Below are 19,152 nucleotides of genomic sequence, written 5' to 3' on the forward strand. Positions count from 1 at the left end.
ATTTTCTGATTATTCTGATTATAAAAAGTTGCCTACATAGTTTTTATACTATTAATGAAAGTTTGAAAGCAAAATTCAGTTCTCTGTATCAGTACTTCATTTCTTTAATATTATATGTAAATGAACGTATTCTTTTCAAAGTTTTGTCTACCATACCCTCTTTATCGATGGGATCACTTACCTTTGTGCCTCAGACAATGCCTTAGATATTTTAACACCATCTGCATTTCTTAAAAATGTAAGTAATTTCTTATACTACTTTGACTTTTTCAATGACTGAAATTATGAGGTCTGATTTATAGTTTATTAGTAGTAATGTCCCTGGCCAAGAGCAGATCAGCCATCTGTCCAGACAGCAGAGCCATTAATGACCTTTAGAGACTTCTCACCCTCACCCTTCACCTATCTCCTGCCTCCACACGCCCCCCGACTCTAAAGCAAGATCTGCAAAGACAATCAACCCAGATCTATCAGAATCCCTCTTTATATTTCTTTTGTCCTTTCAAAGTAAAAAAATTAAGCTTTAGTATCAATAATATCTAGTACACTTTCTCAGTAGCATATGTATTTAATTTTTAAACACATGTAAGACACTTCGAGTTGACTCACTGGAAAAGATTCTGATGCTGGGAAAGGTTGGGGGCGGGAGGAGAAGGGGACGACGGAGAATGAGATGGCTGGATGGCATCACCGACTCTGTGGACATGAGTTTGAGTGAACTCCGGGAGTTGGTGATGGACAGGGAGGCCTGGCGTGCTGTGATTCATGGGGTCGCGGAGAGTCGGACACGACTGAGCGACTGAACTGAACTGAAGACACTTCTGGCAGAAAATGTGAATCAATTACAAGAGTTAAAAAAATTTTTTTAATCAAGATGTACTACCTTTGTTGTTGTTTTAGTCACTAAGTCGTATCTGATTCTTTTTCAATCCCATCTGCTGTAGCCCACCAGGCTCCTCTTGTCCATGGAATTCTCCAGGCAAGAATATTGGAGTGGGTTGCCATTTTCTTCTCCAGGGGATCTTCCCGACCAAGGAATCAAACCCGAATCTCCTGCACTGGAGATAGATTCTTTTATCACTGAGCCACCTGGGAAGCCCTACACTACCTTTAGGGAATGTTTTATGTAAAAGTTACCAACAAATACAAAATATAAATAGAGTAATTATGTGTATGTACTTATGTAGATACATGAGATTTTATAAATTTCTTACAAGGTAATTAACATTCATTCTATTATAGCTATCATCTGTTACTGATGATTACCCAGCATTTAATAACTGCAGTCAATGGGGTTGAAAAGAGTCGGACATGACTGAGCAACTAAGCAACAACAACAAGAATAAGATTGTGAAAGGCAGTCTCAGAGACAGACCAGGAATAAACCATTATTCTAGTAATTTTATGATCCAGATAGTATGCTTGTTTCTTATTTTAAAAAGTAAATAATACTAATCTTCAATTTTATTCACAAATATATAATTTAGGATAAATATTTTAACAAAGAAATATTAATGGGAAAATCAGTCAAGTGTACTATAATTATTAATAGATATTCTCCAGTCATATTCCTGAATCATGCATGGATTTTATTTGCTTAGTTTACCATCTTGTTTTAACACAACTCAAATCATAACCACAGAGTCAAGGAGTACAAGGCCTAATATTGTAATTCACTCTACCTTTATACCGAGACAGTTGTTAGCACCTACATGATAAGCACTGATAGCCATTTAACTGACTAGAATTTTTTTCCCCTCTCTGCCATTATGGAAAAACATCCCAACTTTACCAACTTTTCAAAATCAGGTAACACAAAATTGCTCAACTGCATGATTTTTACCACTGCTTCCGAGATGATACAACATTAAGTACAAACAACTGTCAGAATGCCTTCTTGAAGCTTTGAAATGTCATTTAACAACCCTATAGGGCTAACATTTGAGTGGGTTTGTTTTGTTACCATTGAATGGATTTTGAAAGTAAGGCAGGAGGGGAAAATGAAAAGCACTTATTTAGAGAATATCATAGACCCCTATCTTCCCTTGTCTGCCAGAGGTAACATCTGTGGGTCCCCTCAAGTCCCTAGAAATATCAACACCAAAGAATCAAGGTACACCTGCAGTCTCATGATATGAGATATGAGCAGTTTTCACTATACTGCATCTTTAAAATGGAAACATACCCTGCCACCAAAAACCTAAAACTGTTCTGTTTTCTCTTATTGCAAGTTTCTACCAGACTTTGCTTCAAATTAACACTTGTTTTGTAATTCTCTGGTTGAAATTATCTATACAGTTTAAATATTTCCATTGATTTATCCAGGTTAGTGAGACTTTTCTGAAAAATCCTTTGATGTCACAAGAACATTTTTCTCCTTCAAATGCAGTTGCTGCAGATTTTCAACAAGTATTAGGAAAGTATATGGTATGTAACCCCCAACTGTATTCCCAAACACTGTCAGGGGGACTTCCCCAGTGGTCTACTGGGTAGGACTCCAGCCTCCACTGCAGGGGGCCCAGATTCAATCCCTGATCGGAGCTATGATTCTCCAAGCCACGCCGTGTGGCAAAAACAAAAAAACAAAAACTTGTCAGTATCACTTCTGACAAATCAGTTAGGAATTATGAGTTTAAGAGCTGTTAAGATGAATGAGAACTAAGAAATTTTATCTTTCTATAAATGGTAAGGAAAGATATCTTTATTACCATTACCTTACCTGTAATGGTAAGGAAAGATATCCACAATGTATTGGTAAGTGAATAAAGCAAGATAGAGAAAATATATATGGCATACTATTATTTACCTACCATCCTTATAGGTCTTCCCTGTAACTCAAACAGTAAAGAATCTGCCTGCAACACAGGAGACCTGGGTTTGATCCCTGGGTCGGAAAGATCCTCTGGAGAAGGGAATGGCAATCCATTCCAGTATTCTTGCTTGGAGAATCCCATGGACAGAGGAGCCTTGTGGGCTACAGTCCGTGGGATGGCAAAGAGTCGGACACGACTGAGCAACTAACACTACCATCCTTATATACAGCCATTTTAAGAAAGAGGAATAAATACAAATATATGTTTCGCTTATAGTGAAAAAGGGGAAGACGGAGAGACAAGGGAAGGGTAAACTGAAAACGTGCCTCTATAGGGATGGGGATGAGAATAGAAACCAGACCTCTGTGAGTGAAACCTGTCTTGCAAATCTGACTTGGAACCACATAAACATTTTCCACAGTTTTAAAAATTGTAAAATATTTACACAATCATTCTGTACATATTTTACATAAATATAAAATTATTAAATATTTTAAAAGTAGGCCCTCAGCAGAAATTAACATTGTAAATCAACTATACTTTAATAAAATTTGTTTTAAAAAGGAGTCCTGGGACTTGCCCGGCAGTCCAGTGGTTAAGATTCCACACTTCCACTGCAGAGGTATGGGTTCGATCCCCGGTCTGGGACCTAAGATACCACGTGCCACATGGCACAAATATTTTTTTTAAAAAAGTCCCTAATAAGTGAAATAAAACAATGACAAGAACACAAGTGATGTGTGATTCAACTTACATGAGGTACATAGAGTAGTCAGATTTAAAGACAGAAAGTAGAAGGTTGGTTGCCAGAGTCTGGGTGGAAGGGAGCAGGAAGAATTGTGTTTAATGGACACAGAGTTTCAGTTTAGGAAAATAAAAACATCCTGGAGATAGATGGTGGTGACAGTTGTACAGCGATCTGAATATACTTAATGCACTGAACCATACAGTTAAAATGGTTAAAATTGTACATTTTATAAATTTTTTTCTTTTCTTGAAGTATAGTTGCTGTACAATATTGTATAAATTACTGTGGTACAAGATAGTGATTCACAATTTTTAAAGGTTATACTCCATTTATAGTTATTATAAAATATTGACTGTATTTCCTATTTTGTACGATATATCCTTGTAGCTTATTTTATACTTAATAATTTGTACCTCTTAATCGCCTACACCTACCTCCCCCTCCTGCCTTTCCTGTCCCCTCTGGGAGCCACTGGTTTGTGCCTTTTATCTGTGGGGACAATAAGTCCGTGCACCACAAGGAAGAGTAGCCCCTGCTACTAGAGAAAGCCCTTATGCAGCAACGAAGACCCTGCACAGCCAAAAATAGATAAATGCAATTTTTAAAAAAGAATAAAATATTCTTTTTTGTTATATGCACTAGTTTGTTGAATTTTTTAAATTCCACATATGAGTGATATCATATAGGATTTATCTTTATCTAGCTGACTTATTTCTCTTAGCATATTGCACTCCAAGTCCATTCATGCTGCTGCAGATGGCAATATTTTATTCTTTTTTAAAAATTGTAGTTATTTATTTTTGGCTGTGCAGGGTCCTCCTTGCTGCACAAGGGCTTTCTCCAGGAGCCGTGTGCGGGGGCTGCTCTTCCTTGTGGTGCACGGACATATTGCAGTGGCTTCTCTTGTTGCTGAGCATGGGCTCTAGAGCACACGAACTTCAGTAACTGCAACACGAGGGCTCTGTAATTCCAGCGCACTGGCCCTTGAGCGTGGGCTCAGAAGTTGTGGCACAGGGGCTTAGTTGCAGTGTGGCATGTGGGATCTTCCTGGACCAGGGATTGAACCTGTGTCCCCTGAATTGGCAGGCAGACTCTTAACCACTGGACCACCAGGGAAGCCCCATGGTTTTGTTTTTAAGAAAAAACAAGGCCATAGCTTTTAGAGGTACAAACTCAAGCATTTACAGATTAAAATAATAGACTGCCTAGGATTTCCTTTAAAATAATACATTTGGGGAAGGAGTAATCAGTAGTAGGGTCTTCCCTGGTGGCTCAGACAGTCAACAGCCTGCCTGTAGTGTGGGAGACCTGGGTTCGATCCCTGAGCTGAGAAGGGAATGGCTACCCATTTCGGTCTTTTTGCCTGGAGAATCCCAACAGAGGAGCCTGGCGGGCTGCAATCCATGAGGTCTCAAAGAGCTGCTCAGATGAAACTGAGCAACTGACACTTTGACTTTTCAATCAGTAGTAAAGAAAGCGAAGTCGCTCAGTCGTGTCCGACTCTTTGCGGCCCCATGGACTGTAGCCCACCAGGCTCCTCCGTCCATGGGATTTTCTAGGCAACAGTACTGGAGTGGGTTGCCATTTCCTTCTCCAGGGGATCTTCCCGACCCAGGGATCAAACCCAGGTCTCCCATGTTGCTGGCAGACGCTTTACCATCTGAGCCACCAGGGAATACCACCAGGGAATCAGTAGTAAGATAGAAATAAGGTTGGCCATGTGTTGATAACTGCTGAAACTAGGTGATGGCTACACTAAACAATTCACTCTTTCTGTATATGTTTGAACTTTTCCATAAAAAAAAAAATTGGCCACACCTTGCGGCTTGTGGGATCTTAGTTCCCCGACCAGGGATCAAACCCTTGCCTCCTGCAGTGGAAGCTCGGAGTCCAAACCACTGGACCACCAGGGAATTCCCCATAATAAAATGTTTTAAGTATGCCTGCATTAGTTTTCTGTTTATATGTAACAAATCACCACAAGTCAGCAGCCCAAAACAGCACACATTTATTACCTCACCATTTCTGTGGGTCAGGAATGGTTTAACTGGGATTTTCTGCTCAGGGTCTCACCAGGCTGCAGTCAGTGTGTCAGCCCAGCCACGTTCTCATCTGTTAGCGCTGGGGAAGAATCTGCCTCCAGCCTCATTCAGGTTGTTGCAGAATTGATTTCCTAAGAACTGCGTGAGGGCTTCAGCTTTTTGCTGGCTGTTGGCTGGAGGACACGCTCGGTCCTAAGACTGACAGCAGTTCTTTATCACCAGGGCATCCTCAGCACACACGCTTGCTTCTTCAAGGCCAGCAGAGGAATCTCTCATTCCAGTCTGCTGAATGTGACATAATATGATAATCACAGGAGTGACATCCATCACCTTTTCTTCCGTTCACTAAGGACAAATCACACTGAAGGGAGGGGATGTTACAAAGATGTGACTCAGTGGGGGTCCCCATAGCGTGTGTCCACCACAATGCCTGAAAAAATAATGAAGGATAGATATATCAAATTTACATACTTTTCTATGGAAAATTCTGCAGTATTCATCACAGCCAAAATCTATTATTAACATGCTCCCTGAAAACCAGTTACCCTGCGAAAATATGCACATGTTAAGCAGTTAACACAGCTGACATCAAAGAAATTTCTGTTTAACATTTATAAACTAACCCAATGAGCTTTAAATCTGTAGAAAATTTTTATGAAAGTTGTTGACTTTTTAATGCTATAATTAACAAAATGCACACAGGGAAAAAAAGTTTTGAAGGAGTTTTAAATATTTATAAATATATATGTGTGTATATATATATATACATATGTATATACATATGTGTGTGTGTTTGTCTGTGTGCCAAATGACATAGAATGGACTATTAATACATTATCTTAACAAAATTTAGATGAGTCTCTTAGATTAAAGGAAATGGCAACCCACTCCAATATTCTTGCCTGGAGAATACCATGGATGGAGGAGCCTGGTAGGCTACAGTCCATGGGGTCGCTAAGAGTCAGACGTGACTGAGCAACTTCACTTTCACTTTTCACTTTCATGCCTTGGAGAGGGAAATGGCAACCCACTCCAGTGTTCTTGCCTGGAGAATCCCAGGGACAGAGGAGCCTGGTGGGCTGCCGTCTATGGGGTTGCACAGAGTTGGACACAACTGAAGTGACTTACCAGCAACAGCAGCTTAGACTAAAAAGATTAAACATTTTTAAAAGAAGAGAAAAAAAAAAAAGGAGAGAAAAAGGGAAAAGGAATGAAAAAAAAATCAAAGATTCACCATATATCTTAACTTGACTGTGTCTTAATAAAAAATTTTAACCTGTAAGCCATAGAGGCATCTACCTAACTTAACACAAGCCACCAAAACCTTATTTCCAAACAAGGTCACATTCATAGGTATCCAGAATCAGGACTTGAAAGCATGCTCTTAGAGGTACACAGTTCAACTAGCAACTCCCTCTTTTCTAAATCCAACTGGTGAGCTCCTCACAGAATGTCATTCGTAAGTTGCATGGCCCAGTGACCAAAATTAGAGTTCTGTTTAAGGTGGATATGATCACCTGCCAAAGTGCAGGGGATTTTAATATCATTTTTATTTAAAAAATAATGTTCAGTAATAAGGTGAGATAATACAAAAGTATATAAAGTGAAATATAAGTATTTCTTACACTGTCAAACAGACCCTCTTGAGGTTAGCACTCAACAGTTTGGGGTGAACCTTTCAGAACTTTATATACATATATATATATATGTAAATTCACAAAACTGGGGTCATTAATTCAACAGGTAAAGGTTTAATCTCTAGAGCTTCTTGATCTAAATCCTAGTTTTACTTCTAGTTGTGCTGTCGTTCAGTTGCTAAGTCACGTCCAGCTCTTTGCAACCCCGGGGACTGCAGCACACCAGGCTTCCCTGTCCTTCACTGTCTCCCAGAGTTTGCTCAAACTCATGTCAATTGAGCCGATGACTGTGTAACACTGGGCAATATATTTACTTCTCTCAGTCTGAGTTTTCTTATTTAGAAAATAAAAGATGATAATATTACTACTTTGTGTAAAGGTTGGGGAATTAAATGAGCTAATAAATGTGAAGTGCTTGAAACAGTACCTGGCACACACAAAGTGCTTAATAAGTTATTATTTAATACCCTACTACAGCTGCAGCTTATTTTTTAAATATATCTTAAAGATCCGTTTAACTTAAATACAGTTGATTTACAATGTTATGTTAGTTTCAGGTGTACAACACAGTGATTCAGTTACATACACGCATTCTCTTTCAGATTCTTGTCCCTTATAAGTTACTACAAAGTATTGAGTGCTTTGAGTATAGTGAAATATTGCTGAGTAGAGTTCCCTGTGCTGTATACTAGGTCTTTGCTGGTTATCTATTTTTATATATAATAGTGTGTATATGTTAATCCCAAACTCCTAATTTATCCTTGCCCCTACATCCCCATTTAGGAAACATAAATTTGTTTTCTATTTCTGTTTTATAAATATGTTCATTTGTATCTTTTTTCTTAGACTCCACATTTAAGTGATATTATGTGGTATTTGTCTTTGGTTACTTCACTTAGTGTGTAATCTCTAGGTTTATGCATATTGCTGCAAATGGCATTATTTCATTCTTTTTATGGCTGAGTAATATTCAATTATATATATATTCCACATCTTTATCCATTCATCCACTGATGGACACTTGGGTTGCTTCCATGTCTTGGCTATTATAAATAGTGCTGCAGTGAACATTGGGTGCAGGTATCCCTTTAAATTACAGTTTTCTCCAGATATAGATATATTTTTAATATGGATAGAGTGGACAACAAAAATAGGAAGAGTGAACAAGAGCAATGAATAGGAAGCAGTAGCAAATATGGTAGCTATTAATCCAGCTATGTTAATAATCACTTTAAAAATTAATGGTGTAAATACACCAATTAAAAGACAGAGACTGTGACACTGGATCAAGAAACTGTCATAAGAAAGAGAAGACAAGCCACGGACTGAGAGAAGATATTTGCAAAAGACAAATCTGTTAAAGGACTGTAATCCAAAATATACAAAGAACTCTTAAAACTCAACAAAAATCAACAACCCAGTTTTAAAAGTGGGCCAAATATTTGAATAGATGTCTCACCAAAGAAGACATGCAGATGACAAATAAGCATATGAAAAGGCCCAATATCATATGTATTAGGGAATTGCAAATTACAGCAACAATGAAGTACCCCTAACTTACCTATTAGAATGGCTAAAATTCAAAACACTGACAGTACCAAATGCTGGCAATGTGAAGCAGGAGGCACTCTTATTTACTGCTGGTGGGAATGCAAAATGGTACAGTCACTTTGATAGACAATTTGGCACTTTCTTATACAACTAACATCCTCTTACCGTATGACCCAGCAATTGTGTTTCTCAGTATTTACCCAAAGGAGTTAAAAACCATATCTACACAAAAACTGGTATATGGATATTCAGTTCAGTTCAGTTCAGTCGCTCAGTCGTGACCGACTCTTTGGATATTATAGAAGTGTTATTCATAATTACAGAAACATGGCAGCAATCAAGATGTCTTTCCACAGGTGAATGAATAAATAAACTACAGTACATTCAAACAATGGACTATTATTCAGCGATATAAAGAAATGAGCTATTAAACCAGGAAAAGACATGAACCTTAAATACATATTACTAAGTGAAGGAAGCCAATCCGAAAAGGCTCCATACTGTATGACTCTATATGGTATTCTAGAGAAAGCAAAACTATGGTGACAGTAAAAAAAAGACCAGTTGTTGCTAGGGCTTAGGGAGAAGGGAAGCATGAATAGGTGGGGCACAGAGGATTTTAAGGGCCATTATGAAACTGTTCTGTATGATTCTGTTGTGACAAATACATGTCATTAGACATTTGTCCAAATCCACCGAATGTCCACTCTTAACAGTGAACCCTATGGTAAACTATGGACTTTGGATGATAATGATGCATCACTGTAGGCTCATCCATTGTGACAAATGGACCACTCAAGCGCAGGATGTTGATGATGAGGGAGGCTGTGTGTTGGGGGTGGGGGGTAAGGAAAATGCAGGAACTCTGAAATTTCCACTCAATTTTATTGTCAACCTAAAAAGTGAAGTGAAAGTTCCTCAGCCCTGTCCAACTCTTTGTGACCCTATGGACTGTAACCTGCCAGGTTCCTCTGTCCATGGAATTCTCCAGGTCAGAATACTGGAGTGGGTAGCCAGTCCCTTCTCCAGGGAATCTTCCCAACCCAAGGATCGAACCCAGGTCTCCCACATTGCAGGCAGATTTTCTACAGCCTGAGCCACCAGGGCAGCATAGCTGCTCTTTTAAAAAGTCTACACAAATAAGTAATTTAAATTAAAAAAAACACTTCTGATCATTGCTGATTGAATACATTGATATATTCCCTCTCTCACCATTCCCCATTTTTTTCCTGCAAGATTAAGGTAGGACAATTTGAGGCTCAGTTGATTCTCTATGCTGAAATACCAGTGCGATGTCCCTCTGACACCTTTGTTCTGATTTGTACAATGTATTACAATAGATTTCACTTATAGAAAATTAAATGTATATTATATTTCACTTCTCTATAGATGAAATACAATACCAATCAAGTTGACAGCTCGATATCCACACTGAAGAGTCAAGTAACTGATGTAAAAAATGTTATGACCCAAAACATCGATAAAGTTTTGGAAAGTGAAGACAGATTGAATATCTTCACTGGTAAAACGGATGATCCGCAAACAACTGTGAGTGTTCCACAGCTGTCTTGATACCCAAACAGTGCTCCAAGTCATAGGATCCCTGCTCTGGAGACAAACCGCCCAAAGCAAAAACATACTGGGACACTCGGTGAGATGATCCTATATCACCAGTTGATCCTATATCACCAGACTATCTCTTTATCAAAGATTATTGCAGTGCAACTAAAATAGTAAAAGAATAATTCTAAAGCAACCCAAATGTTAAAGCCTATTAAAGGAGAAAATGGTTATTTGTGTAACTGAAGGATTTCCTATATTAAGAAACACACAGGTTAGTCAACAAATAAATTCCAAGAGGAAAAGTAGAGGGAAACTTACTGAAAAAAGGACTTAGAAGAGTTATCAGTTGCAATATGTAGTCATTATTGGATTTTGATTCAAATAAACTATAAAAATGAACATTTACAGTATCATGAAACAGATATTTGAACTCTGGCTGGACATTGATGAGATTAAGATATGTTAGTAATTTTTAGGTGTGATAATGGCATTCTGGGTGTGTTTTTGACTTATTAGAGATAGAACTGAACTGAACTGATACTAAAATATATATGAATGAAATTATATAACATCTAAGATTTGCTTCAAAATAGTTCAGGAGTGGGGGAGTATAATGGGGTATAAATTAAACAAAAATTGGCCATAAATTAACAATGGTTGAATCTGGATGTTGAGTATATCAGTTCAGTTCAGTTCAGTCGCTCAGTCATGTCCGACTCTCCGCGACCCCATGAATCACAGCACGCCAGGCCTCCCTGTCCATCACCAGCTCCCGGAATTCACTCAAACTCATGTCCATCGAGCTGTTGATGCCATCCAGCCATCTCATTCTCTGTCGTCCCCATCTCCTCCCACCGCCAACCTTTCCCAGCATCAGAGTCTTTTCCAGTGAGTCAACTCGTTGCATGAGGGGTCAAAGTATTGGAGTTTCAGTTTTAGCATCAGTCCTTCCAATGAACACCCAGGATTGATCGCCTCTAAAATGGACTGGTTGGATCTCCTTGCAGTCCAAGGGACTCTCAAGAGTCTTCTCCAGCACCACAGTTCCAAAGAATCAATTCTTCGGCGATCAGGTTTCTTCACAGTCCAACTCTCACATCCATACATGACCACGGGAAAAACCATAACCTGTCAACTTTTGTTATATGTCTGAAATTGTCTGTTAGAGAATAGTTTTAAAACAATCATAAGGTTTGAAGAGTTCCCTCTGAAGATTTTTTTTCTTGGCCATGCTTCACGGCTTGTGGGATCCTAGTTCCCTGACCAGGGATCAATCCTGTGCCCCCTGCAATGAAGCACACACAGAGTCCTAACCGCTAGACCGCCACAGAATTCCCTGTGGTGAGCATTTTAAATTTTATTTTTACAGATCTTTTCTAGAAACACAGATACCATATAAAGCAAAGTATATACATACTTTTTACTCACCATGTTCTGTTGGTTCAACCTCCTAAATCTTTTTTATTATAAGCTTCATTTTTTTCACCTTTCAAAATAATTTACAAGGTATTATTCATATATAATATTCATGCACTCTAAGTATGGAGTATGATGAACTGTGATAATTGTGAACAATTGTGTGACAACAGCCAAGTTGTAGGCTAGCTCTTCCATCCTAAAATCTGCCTTCTTCTGTAGTTGACTCTTCCCCCACCCCTGACCCCAACCAACTACTAAACTGCTTTCTGCCACTATAGTGTTGTCTTTTCTGGAATGTCTTATAAATACAATCATACAGTGTATAGTATTTTGTGTCTGACTTCTTTTACTTAATGTTTTTGATATTCATGTTGTTGCATGTTAATGTTTTCTTCCTTATCATTGCTATATAGTATTCCACAGAATGGCTAAATCTCTTTTAAACCCACCTTCTGCCCATTCCAGTGGCACTCACTGTCTTACTCTGAGGTCAGTTACCGCTTGTCTGAATATGGTAATTCCCAGATTTAATTGTTCTCCCTATTTTTGGTTCTACTCTGCTCCATTCATCCTCCACAGTGACACAGAGTATTCTTTTAAAATGCAAGTAGTAAGCATTATCTATAGCCTTCTTTTTAAATTATTATTATTTGGCTGTGCTGGGTCTTAGTTACAGCATGCGGGATCTTTTATTGCAGCACAAGGGCTTCTCTCTAGTTGAATCCCATGGACTCAGTTGTTCTACAGCCTATGGGATCTTAGCTCCCCACCCAGGGATTGAACCCATGTCCCCTGCATTAGAAGGTGGACTCTTAACCACTGGACCACCAGGGAAGTCCCTATCTATAACCTTCTTAAAACCCCGCTGTGGTACACCTTTGTCCAAGCGAGGTAGAGTCCAACCTCCCTAACTTAATGAGCTTCCTTCTGACTATATTGCCAGTCACATCACCCAGAGGTCACGGCCTTATAGTTTATAAATCTCAAAATTTACCAGACTACTTGTAGTTCCCCCAAATACATGTTGCATTATTTCATACCTGTATGCATACCGTTCCTTCTTTTTCCTTGCTTTGGAAAACTTCTACTCATCCATCAAAACCCAACTCAAGAATCATCTCCTCATCCATTTCCCAGGCTGAGTCTATCCCTCTCTCATCTGTGCAGTCCCTGCACTTTTTATTTATTGATTAATTCCACAAATATCTCTTGTAGATCTACTGTCTGTCAAACTCTATGTTAGGCACTAAGAATAATAAGAATGACTATGACAGCCATAAGCCCAGCAAACAAGCACTGGATGTTAGTTAAGTAAAACCCTACTTACTTAAAGCAACCCTCTACATTTTTTTTTTTGGAGTGTTATATCTACATGTTAAGGAAATTCAAGGATTTCCTGGGGCCACAAGAAGCTGGAAGAGAAGAAAGAACCATCCCTTAAACTGTGTTGACACTTTACAGACTTGTGTTCTCCAGGACTCTGAGACAATATGTGTCCTGTTGTTCTAAGCCACCCAGTTTGTAGAGCTTTGCTACGGCCGCCCTAGAAAACAGGGCAGTTTGTTGACAGAAATCTGTATGTGCACATTCAGTTGCTAAGTCATGTCTGACTCTTTGAGACCCCATGGACTGTAGCCCGCCAGGCTTCTCTGTCCATGGGATTTCCCAGGCAAGAATACTGGAGTGGGTTCCCATTTCCTTCTCCAGGGGCAACCCTCTACATTATTTTTATAGCAGGAAAAAGAATAGGTCACATTGGTTTATATAATCTACAAAGAAGAATTAATAAAGAAAATCATTGCCTAGGATTCAGTTGTACTTTATGAGAATTATAACAAAAAAGTTCAGATAAAACTGTTCAAGCCATTTAGATTCATTCATTAATAAACATTCTTTGGGGGCCTTATTATGTAGAGGGTATTATGCTTGTCGTCTTCAGGGATTTAAAAAAATGAATGAGATACTTTTCAAAGTTTAATCTATTGCAGGAGACATATTGGTATAAACCTAGCTGCAATATATGTTTTTTTTATAAGTATATGTTAAGTTCATAAAAGATGGATACAGCGTAACAGCCAAAGAGTGGATAAGCAACAGTGTCTAGTTTTACAACGCATTTTGAATCCCAATCATTAAATTCTAAAATCAGCATTATATCATCCAACATTTATTTCAGGTGTGTGAAAAGTTTCTCTGAATGATATATCTAATACCCTTGTAATCATCAGCCAGCCTTATATGGCCTTAGCATTTTGCCACATTGCATATGGGCCTTTGGTTTTCAAAGAAATAAAATTATAGATGTAATTGAAGTCACCTCTGAATCTTTCCCAAGCTCATTCCACTCCCTCACTAGAAGAAACACTATTATGAATCTGATATGAATCATTTGTATGCGTGTTTTGATTCCTTTGCTATAATATGTATCTATAGTTGGTTTGTACTTTTAAACTTTGTTATGTATGACATTCTAATGAGCTTATCCTTCTGCAATCTGTTTTGAGTTCAACATTATTATTTTTTGAAATGTATTAATTTTGATACACTTAGCTCTAATTTATCAGTTTAGCTTCTGACAGCATCTCATTACTATTTGAAGAAATAGAGTGTTCTTGTCCTTTCCCCTTTTATCAACATTAATGTAGGTTCCAAATTCTTTATTATGAACAACACTGCATTGAACACCTTTGTACATGTCTTTTGCTACATGCTCGCAAAATGTTTCTAAGACAGAGGTCTACAGAATTTTTTGATCATGCACATTTATTTGTATTGTTGAGAATGCATTTAAATATATATAAATTATGTATTATCCTATAATAATCTTATATAAAACATACAGAAAAGTAGAAATTTAAAGAATGAGACAAAGATGAAATAAAATCAAATAATTTGTCTTCTTAAGAAAATAAAACTCTGATTAAGAAAAATTTTAATAATATATTTTAATGATAGCAATGTGATTAAAAGTCAGAACTGATTACAAATGACTTTAAAGTCTCTAAATATGGAAGGTGGCCTATTCAGACAAGAAGCAGAGATATATTCTCTTTGTCATTTTCATGTTGTTTAGGTTTGCCTTATTAGCATTAATATAATTAAGCCACATGTCTATTCTTTAGCTTAGTTAAAACTAAATAATATTACCCATACATTCACGTACCCAGATGTATGTAAATCATAGGTGTTGCAATACACTACAAGAGAATGGATAAATGAGTACGCGGTGGCCAACTCCTCATCACTGTGGAATTTCCACCTTACTTTCAAAACACCTTAACTTTCATGATTTAATTATTTTACACCATACCTAGGGAAGATGTCAGTGGCTATCCATATGTTAAAATTTAAATATTTTCATTTCCTTCTTGTTTTTTAGGTTAAAACAAATAGAGGTTCTAGTATTACTTTTCTGCTCTCCAGTGGGTCATCTGAACCCCTTGGGATGCCTGATCCTATTTTAAACCATCATTCTAGAATATATACATAGAAATTGGATTCCTGGATCTTAAAATATAGGCACCCTTGAATTAAGCAAATAATTTAAAATTGCTTTCCAAAGATTGTGCGTTTATACTTCCATTAGTACTGTATGAAAGGTTCTGTATCTTTCCAATACTTGGGATTATCAGATTATAATTTTTAACAATCTGACAGGGGAAAGAAAATATTGTCTAAATTTGCATTTTGGATGACAAGGAGCAATTTATATGTTTATTAACCATTAGAATTTCTTCAGTGAACTGTTTGTTGATATCCTTTAGCCATTTTGCTAATGGGGTACTTATCTTTTTAACAGTTTGTAATCATATTAATGTATAAAACTGATTTTATAACGATTAAAGAATGAGTATATAATTCTTCATCCTAACACTTAGGCAGTTGTATAACGTTAACATATGTTCTCCCAATATGTGGCTTGATTTTAGCTTTGTCAGGAGTATCTTTTTTAGGACAGAAGTCATTTTTTTTTTACTATTTTTTTAAATTGAAGTATAGTTGACTTACAGTGTTGTGCTAATCTCTCTGCTGTACAGCAAAGTGGTTCAGTTATACATATATATATGAATATCCTTTTTTTATTCTTTTCCGTGTGGTTTATCATAGGATACAGAACATAATTCTCTGTGCTGTACAGTAGGACCTTGTTGTTTATCTCTCCTACATGTATAAACTTACATCTGCTAACCCCAACCTCCACTCCAACCTTCCCCCAACCTCCTCCCCACCTTGGCAACCACCAGTCTGTTCTCTATGCCCATGATTCTATTTCATAGATAGGTTCCTCTGTGTCATATTTTAGATTCCACACATAGGTCATATCATAGGGTATTTGTCTTTCTCTTTCTGACTTACGTAGTATGATAATCTCTAGTTGCATCAATGTTGCTACAAATGGGATTATTCCATTCTTTTAAACAGCTGTGCTATTCCATTATATGTATGTACCACATCTCTTTATCCATTTATCAGGACAGAAGTCTTTAACTTCCATGTCGGCAAATGCATCTGTCTTGCTCTTTGTGATCTATGCTTTCTGTGGCTTCCCAGGTGACTTTCCCTAGGTTACAAAGATAGTCTTATATTGTTTCCCAAAAAATTTTAATTCTGCTTCTTAAACGTAGATCATTAAAACAGGTGGCATTTTATTTTTGTGTAAAGTATAAGGTAGGAGGGCTTCTCAGGTGGCTCAGTGGGTAAAGAATCCGCCTGCAGTGAAGGAGATGCAGGAGATACGGGTTCAATCCCTGGGTCAGGAAGATTCCCTGGAGGAGGGTATGGCAACCCACTCCAGTATTCTTGCCTGGAGGATCGTATAGACAGAGGAGTCTAGAGGGAGGGCTACAGTCCGTAGGGTGGCAAAAAGTCGGACATGACTAAAACGACTGAGCAAACACGAGGTAAGAATCAAATGTCATTATTTTCTATATAAATAGGCAGTTGCCCAACAACCATTTTTTGAATAACTCAGCCTTCACCATTTGTTTTGTAATGCCAACCTTGCCACATATGTTTTCATATGTAAACAACTTTCATTCTTTTGCTTTGTATATAGTATATTTTTCTGGTCTATTTCTACGTCCTTGGGCCAGTACTACACCATTTTAGTTATTATGACTTTAGGAGAAGCCTTAATATCTTATAGGGCAAGTTCATCTACTTTCTCCTTTTCAGAAATTATGTTGGTTAGGCTTCTGTCTCTTTCAGGGAATTGTAGAATCTACATCTCAAGTTACACACAAAAGAAATGTTGGTATATTAGTTGGAATGACATTAGTATGGGGAGAACTAATACCTTTAAAATACTGTTTTCTCATCTCTGAACATGCTATGTCTCTTTTCCTAAGTCTTTCAAAACCTTTTGAGTTTTAATTTTTCCCATAAAGATCTTGTACAACTTTTGTGAGATATATTTCTTGATATCTGTTTTTATTGTTATTCTATATGATATTTTTAAACTACATTTTCAAAAAATTTTTGGTTAATAGGAATACAGTCAATTTTTGCATACTGATGTTTATATCCCAAGTCTTGCTGAACTCTTTCATGGTAATATTGTTTGTCTAAAAAATCATTTTCATTTTCTATATCGCAATTCTATAAAAAACTAAGATCATGACATCCAGTCCCATTGCTTCATGGCAGATAGATAGGGAAACGATGGAATCAGTGACGGACTTTATTTTGGGGGGCTCCAAAATCACTGCAGATGGTGACTGCAGTCATGAAATTAAAAGACACTTGCTCCTTGGAAGAAAAGCTATGATCAACCTAGACAGAATATTAAAAAGCAGAGACATTACTTTGCTGACAAAGCTCCATGTAGTCAAAGTTACAATTTTTTTCAGTAGTCATGTATGAATGTGATAGTTGGACCACAAAGAAAGTTGAGTGCCCAAGAATTGATGCTTTTGAACTGTGGTGTTGGAGAAGACTCTTGAGAGTCCCTTGGACTGCAAGGAGATCAAACCAGTGAATCCTAAAGGAAATCAGTCCTGAATATTCATTGGAAGGACAGATGCTTGAAGCTGAAGCTCCAATACTTTGGCCACCTGATGTGAAGAACTGCCTCATTGGAAAAGACCCTGATGCTGGGAAAGATTGAAGGCAGGAGAAGGGGACGACAGAGGATGAGATGGTTGGATGGTGTCACTGACTCAATGGACATGAGTTTGAGCAAGCTCTGGGAGTTGGTGATGGACAGGGAATCCTGGTGTGCTGCAATCCATAGGATCGCAGAGTCAGACACGACTGAGCGACTGAACTCAACTGATAATATGTGAAAAATGACTAGATTTTTTTCGTCCTTTCCAATACGTATTTTGTTTTTTTCTTTCTTTCCACCCTTCTTTCCGTTCTTCCTTTCTTCTTTCTTTTTCCTCTCTCTCTCTCGTTCTTTCTTTCTTCTTTTCTTCCTATCAGTACATTAGATAGGACCTCCAGGAATATATTGAATAGAAATGGTAATGTCTGAAATACTTTTGTTCCTGATGGAAAAATTATTAAAAATGGTTTTATGTATTTTGTCCATTCTCCCACACGTCTTTTCTCTGGCAACCACACTGCAAAGCTTTTGTTTTTTCTTTTTTGGTCTTTTTAAAGGACCAGGTTTTGGTTTATTTATAATTTCATTCAAAACTTAGAGGGCTTCTAAATCTTTTTGCATCTAATCATTTCCAAGGGCCTGTAGACACATGTAAAGTTCTTTTCCAGACATATTTCTGAAGTTCTAAAGCCTGGTTATTTGCTTTCTTGCTCATGCCTCCCTCTCAGGTTAAAAGGCCAACTACCTCGAGGCTATTCAGCTGGTTTGAATAGGAAGCTTATACCCTTAATCTGATCTCTAATGCAGGGCAGAATCTTTTTTTTTTTTTTGGTAATTGATGTAAAATTCACATAACATAAAATTAACATTTTAAAGTATGTAAAGTACTGAACGTATAGCTAACACCAAGTGAATATTGACTTCAGTATAGGTGGTAAGTGGTTGGACTCTGGATATATTTTGAAGGTGGTGTGAATTAGAGTTGCTGACAGATTGGATACGGGGTGAGAGAGAATGTTGAGCCTAGTTGGAAGGACGGAAATTGAGTACCTTCACTGCTCTCCTCCTGTGAGCCCAAGGCTTAGCCCACTGTCCCCGTGACCACTAGAACCCTAGGCCCTGCCTGCATGGTAGAAGCCAGCACCATCACCTTCCCGAGTCCAGGGGAGCTGTGCCATCAGTGCAGCTTCTTGCGTTCCCTAGGCTCCTGCTCTTGACCTTTCTCTTACTTTCTTCCAAGCTCAGCTAGGCATTTAAGTTTGCTTCTTATATTGGGTTGACCAAAAAGTTCATTTGGGTTTTTCCATAAGTTATTGTTGGTTCATAAGGTAAT

General features: G+C 37.8%; 1 protein-coding gene across 1 annotated transcript in view; it reads left to right on the forward strand.

Annotated features, from left to right (window-relative positions):
* Positions 1-19,152, forward strand: part of LOC129561476 (uncharacterized) — a 42,828-nt gene that overhangs the window by 17,322 nt on the left and 6,354 nt on the right. The window contains exons 4-6 of the mRNA XM_088836131.1: positions 142-238; positions 2,326-2,427; positions 10,181-10,339. Of these exons, the coding sequence (XP_088692257.1) occupies positions 142-238; positions 2,326-2,427; positions 10,181-10,339 (358 nt within the window). The remainder of the gene's footprint in view (positions 1-141; positions 239-2,325; positions 2,428-10,180; positions 10,340-19,152) is intronic.

The sequence above is a fragment of the Moschus berezovskii genome, chromosome 5 (genome assembly GCF_049115385.1).
Source record: "Moschus berezovskii isolate FMDL1 chromosome 5, NW_MosBer_1.0, whole genome shotgun sequence".
NCBI lineage: Eukaryota > Metazoa > Chordata > Mammalia > Artiodactyla > Moschidae > Moschus > Moschus berezovskii.